The following is a 6124-nucleotide window of genomic DNA, read 5'->3' as shown; positions in this document are numbered from 1 at the left end:
AGCTGCAAAATGGAGAGTTCTTAATATTTCTATGAGACAGTTGGAAGCATAATATAAGAAACATAAGATTTAATTCTACTACTTTTACTCCTGAATCTGTAACCGCTTCTTTTCTCTTTTACAGATTTATTTGCAGTGTAATTAGACATGGACATTTAGATCTATGTTTTTCATTCTTGTGTTGAAATTTACTGCTAGGTCATTTTCTGCACTGAACTCTTGTAGCATGTCTGGCAGTACCACGGGGGTAAGGTGGGCTCTGGTTTCCATTAGTCACTTTATATCACTTCCACTGTTCTTTTGGCTAGGTGAACAAGGAGCTTGTAAGAAGGTGTTAACAGGCTGTTAGATGCTTTATTGTTGTTATTGATTTAAAGTGTTAAGACTTGCACATAATCAAACACAATGAATAATCATAAGAGATTAGTTTAAAACTGTACAAGTAATTAAATGGAAAACAAAAAGTAAAACTTGAATTTCCAGCATGCTGACACAGCCACTTCGTGCTGGGTTGGTTATTCTGCTTACCCTGCTGTACTACGTACATTTGGGTATTTACAGTACAACTTCTTGTTCTGAGTGTGCTTTCACTCAGCCCGGTGGTACAGGAGGGGCTGCTCTGAGGTGGTGCTTTCTGTGTCACCACTGATTTCATTTCTTTGTGAGGTGAAAGAACAGGTAAAGCCAGACTGCAGTGTGACTGCGGGCTTCACACCACCAGTGTTCATGGTGGGCTCACAGAAAGGTTTTTGGATGCAACGGAGAACAGGTACAGTCCAAACAGGTACAGTCCAACTTGTAGCGTTAGTGGCTGTTAGTGACAAAGGGCGGGGAATTAATGACCAGAAACAAGCTAATACACCTTATTTTGAAATGTCTTTGTCACAGTGGGGAAAGGAACAGTATTATTGCAACTGAGCAGAGAGGAGGCTTTAATGTGGGAATATATTCTTGGACATCAAATAACAAAAGGAAAACAAAGTGTGCTTTGAGTTACTGAGTTGCACCGGCGACGGCAACGGAAATGCCCACATGTGGTACAACACAGGGCTGCCTGCCCTGCAGCGCACGCGTTGGTTTCCAGCGAGGCGGCACTCGGTCATACCGTAGAATTTCGGGAGCTCACAGACGGCAGCTGGGCGCTTCCACACCTTCCGTACTGCTTCTACCATACTGAGTGCCCCAGAGAAGGAGCAGCAGGCCGGGGGGCAACACGGCGCTCCGTCCCGCTGCGTGACGTCAACGGATCGCGCGGGAGGACTACATCTACCGGCAGCCCTCGCGTGCAGCAGGCGGAAGTTCTGTGGGTCGCGGCCTTCACTTCCGGTAGCGCGGGCGACGTGACGGTGCCCCTCCCAAGATGGCGGACAACCTGCCCTCCGAGTTTGATGTGGTGGTGATAGGGACCGGTACGCGACGGTGCGGGGCGCGGGCCGGCTTGTGGGTGCTGGGGCTGTAGAGGGCGCGGCCGTGGCGGCTGAGGGCGGGGGAGCGATGGCGGTGTGTGTGGGGGCGAGGTCGTGGGGCTGCCAGGGGGCACCTGTCTGCGCGGTGCGGTATCTCTGTCCCTGCGCTGGCGGGATGCTCGGGGGTTGCTGTTGGCGCGTCAGCATCAGGAGTTGTTTAAGATACAGGAGATAGCTGCCGTGTGGGGTCCGCACTGGGAGGGCAGTGAGCCCTGTCTGCGAGGTGCCAGCCTGTTAGGTGCACCTCGGCCCTTGTATTCCTAAAGTCTAGTGCTCGTTTGGTGCATCGCAACGCCCTGTCACTCCAAAATGCCCCTGCTGGACGAGCTGAAAGCTTCCTTCGGTGTGCTGAAAGTAGTTCTGAAGAGGCAAACTCAATGATATGGGAAATATGGTTTATGCTGATACTCTTAACTGTGTGTTGTGATGTGAGAGTTGTGTTCTCTCTTGAAAAGCTTTTTTTATTACCCTTGTACTTGCTTACAGGTAACCCCAAACTTCCTCTTTCTGGATACTTCTCACTAAAGTGTTTTATTAAGTGTACAAGAAAGCGTAGGACTGTGTGTACTTTAATTGACTCTGAACTTTCTCAGGCTGTCTGTGCTTTGTGCATCCTGTACAAAATCATCCTTTTTCTATTCCAGTGGATGATAGTGGAGATCTCAGATGTCTCACTGAAACATACCATGGTGTTGTGCCTACCACCAAAATTTAAAATAAGTTCTTAAATTACATTTAGAAATTAAGATTTCCCTACTGTGTGCTTTGTTTTGTTGTTTGGAGTGGAAGCCTCAGTAATGAACTGATGTTTTCTTATATGTTCAGGGTTGTGACTGTTTTGGGTAAAAGAGGATCGCAGTAAACAAGGAATGACTAAATTACCAAACTGAAAGGGTTAAGTATTAAGAACTGTACAACTCCTGTGATTTATGAGGATAATTAGTCTTTATTACCCTAAAAAATACTTCTGTATGCAGTGGTGTAGAAAATTAAAGGAAACAAGGCTTCATAAAATTAATGTTCATGATTTTTCTATCTGATTTAGCTAAGGAAAGGAAAAGGTGGAAGCAGTAATGGTACATTGTTTAGCTTCTGGGGAAGCTAATGAAGGTGGAGTTCTGTAGCACATCTGACTAAAACGTACATAGCTAAGACTTCATCTTTTCATTATTCGTAAGGAGATGAAAAAGCCTTCAAAATTTTCTTCTGGAGGTTCTTTGTTAAAAATGTGACGTAATCCAGTTTGCTCTGGCAGCTCGTATATTGAGGGGCCTCACAGGAGCATGTTACAGGCAGAGTGAATCACAGGCTGCAGTTGTGTGATATCCTTCCAGTCCCTGTTGTGGTGTTCATGCTTGCTGTATGACATGCAAGTTAAACCCAAGACTAACTGTTTAACAGTGGTTGATGGTGGCAGGTCACCAACAGGAAGGCCTGTGCTCTCCCAGCCATGCTCTTAGGAATGCTCCCCTGAAGCAAAGCACTTCTAGCTGAGTGGTCTGTGGCAGTGAGGGTTGGTCCAGGAGTGCACACCCACCATTTTCTTCCCTGCTTTGGGAAAAGGTTTTAATAGTAGAGCTTTTACATTGGGAGAGAAAATGCCATGAGGTGAATTCTTTTGTGAACATATTGCTGTAGATAGCGTTGGTATGGATTTATTCGAGGAGGTACCTTTTTGAGGTGTTTGCCTGCCTACAGGGAGACCTACAGGGAGAAACAGGAGGGTCATTGGCTATTAACAAGGGTGGATAGTGATAGGACAAGGGGGAATGGTTTTAAACTGAGACAAGGGAGGTTTAGATTATATATTATTAAGGTTATATACTATTAAAGATGTATGCAAATGATGACTAATGATATCAATTGTCTATTTTTTAACTGTATTAAATACTGGTACTGAACCACCAGTGTGGATGTGTATTCAAAGCAGGATTTTTATTTTCCCAGAAATGACTGCTGAAGGAATTTCTTAGAGTCTTTAACTCTGTCTTTTGATGCTATAGCCAGTGCTGAGTATACGTATGGATATTTAATGGTGAGATTCAATTCCTCTATCAGTATTTCTATGGTAAAATCAGATTCGGGTATTGATAAGACTACTTTTCTTTAACCCAAATAAAACATGTTCTTGCACAGACACTTTTAGATCACTCTGGATATTTAGTACAACAGTACAAGTCTGTGGGTTCAGTAGCGAAAGTTTAATTACTGTTAGATTACCATAGAACAAAATGATATTTTGAGATTTTCAGTGACAATACAACCTGGGAATTAACGCTGTTATGGCTTTGTTCTTTCATCCCCATTTTATCCCCATTTCTTGTTGTGGGATTGAAGTTCATATTAAGTTTTGTTTTAGCTTCTTCCCCTATCAAGATTCCCATATCCAAATTTCCTCACTATTTGAATATATTGCTGTGTTCAGGTTATCCACTAACCAAGTAAGAATGGCATCATTGGATGCCAAAGCAGTTGTTACACTTGCAGTAATTCTCTGGCATTTTGGAAAATTATATTTGCAGACTTTCGTTTATGTTTAATCCTGTAGCACATTGTTTTGGATGGCTGATATTGTAAGTGCCTGCTTGAAGACACTTCAGGGTAGGCAATAATCATGTTCGTTATTGCTACCCTTTTATGGGGTCAACTTTTAAATTAGTGCAGACATTATAAATGTTTACAAGGAGGGAATGTTATGAGATCTTTAAGTATAATAAAAAAATCTGTTTGAGAGAGTGACACGGATTACGGAGTCAGTGGGAGGGATTTTATTTAGGCAATTAACAAATAGGAAAACTTATAGGCAAAACATTCAGCACTATTGAATTTATGGCACAAACGACTGTAAATGTAAAGATCTGCAATATTTGCAAAATGCGAACAGCCATAACTGAAACATTAAAGTGATGTGTTTAAGGATACAGAGTCTGCCTTACTTTGAATTTCTTCAGTTGTTTGGATTATATTCAGTCCTGACTAAAACTAGTTCCTGATAATGCAGGACTCCTGTCTTAGCTTCTGGTGAAGTTATAAAGTAAAGGACAGTACTCCTTAAAAGGTGGCTGTATTCACAAGTTTGCCAGTAATTCTAATTTTTTTTTCTAAATAGGAGTTATTCTTTATAAAAGCAGTCACAGTAAATTTTCTAGTTCTATGCAATTTTCTTTCCATTCTGGTTTTCAGTGGCTATAAATAACACATGAAATGACTTTCAAGGTAGAAAGCAGGAATCCGTTTTGAAATATTCTATAAAATAAAGAGTGATTTATGGTTTCATATGATTTTGGCTGAAAGCACTCGGGCTTTGCCAGGTCATCAAAGTCCTGTCAGGAGAATCTATTATTTATTGTTCGATACGCTGGGAGTGGTGTAAGTACTTTATGTTTATCTTATGTAAGTATAGCGTTAGGAGAAATCACTTCCAGACACTAAAACGGTTTTAAAAATGCACAGTGAAGAACTAACCTTAATATTATAATGTGAGTGATGAAGTTAACATCAGAGATAGCTTTGTAGAAATAGATTTTTGAAAAGCAAGTAATTCCTAGTGCTATTATTATTGCAAGTGTAAACTTACCTTTATTTCCTTACTGCTGACTCTTTTAACTTAACTAAAATCGAGGGTTTTTTTTTTCTGGCAATTCTGACTTTTCCTGTATGGAAGAGCTGGAATGGCAGCCTTCTTGGAGGCTTGGTATCCCACTGACACCTCAAATGGGGTTATTTTCCGGATACTGGAGATGTCCCTTGCTGCTCTTGTAAGAAAAGAAATTATTTTGTGAAGCCTTTGCTGTCCTCTGCCTGTTAGTGTGTCTCAGATTTTCCGGATTGTTTGCTGATCTTACTGAGGTAAGAGACTGTAATTCTCTGGTGAGCTGTTGAAAATATATAAAAAGGACATTGAGGTGAAAAATTCCTATGGGAAAGATTTCAGCAGGGTACCCTGGAATTCTGTTCTGAATCAAGAGTAATCAAAAAGGATCAGGGATAAGGGAAAATTACTACAATTACTCCTAAGGAGCAGCAGAAGGAAGTGCTGGTTTCTGCTCACTGGGAACCAAGGGCAGACACATGCGAACAGCATGAAGCTACACTGGGGAAAGCTCAGAGTGGGCATCAGGAAAATATCTTTACGATGAGAGTGGTCAGAGACTGGCACAGGATTCTCAGAGAGGTGATTGATACCCTTTGCCTGTGTGTGTGTGTAGGAGCCATTGGGACAGCGCCCTCAGTAAGCTGCTTCAACTCTTGATTGTTGCTGGAGCGGTCAGGTCTTCAGGGTCTTTGTAGGTCTGATGTGACTGAACTGTTCTAATTCTTAGTTAACAGATGTGAATGTATAGTGAAGTACTGAACTGAATTATGTTTGCTTATATCAAAGTACACAAATTTGATATTTATTATAAAACGAGCCTCCTACTGAAAGTAGATGCTGATGAGGAGAAATCAAGTTGCTGTTCCTCTCAAATAAACAGAATTGCTCACTGTGCAGCAGTGTTTCCACCTCGGTATTGAAAAAGTGGTGTAAGATAAGGAACTTTTTTACTTACAGCTCCTTCCTTGACCAGTTATCATTTCTTACCTTGGTGGATGATGTCTATAACATCACCATAGTTTGTAATGAGGAAACATTTTGTGATATTATTCTGTAACACAGA

General features: G+C 41.6%; 1 protein-coding gene across 1 annotated transcript in view; it reads left to right on the top strand.

The window, feature by feature from the left end:
* The first annotated feature begins 1281 nt into the window (after positions 1-1281).
* The window catches only part of CHM (CHM Rab escort protein), a 56146-nt gene continuing 51303 nt past the window's right edge, over positions 1282-6124 (top strand). The window contains exon 1 of the mRNA XM_072335427.1: positions 1282-1409. Coding sequence (XP_072191528.1) covers positions 1361-1409 — 49 coding nt within the window. The 5' untranslated portion in view covers positions 1282-1360. The remainder of the gene's footprint in view (positions 1410-6124) is intronic.

Source organism: Excalfactoria chinensis, chromosome 4 (genome assembly GCF_039878825.1).
Source record: "Excalfactoria chinensis isolate bCotChi1 chromosome 4, bCotChi1.hap2, whole genome shotgun sequence".
In the NCBI taxonomy this organism is placed as follows: domain Eukaryota; kingdom Metazoa; phylum Chordata; class Aves; order Galliformes; family Phasianidae; genus Excalfactoria; species Excalfactoria chinensis.
This window is presented reverse-complemented; position numbering and strand designations above follow the sequence as displayed.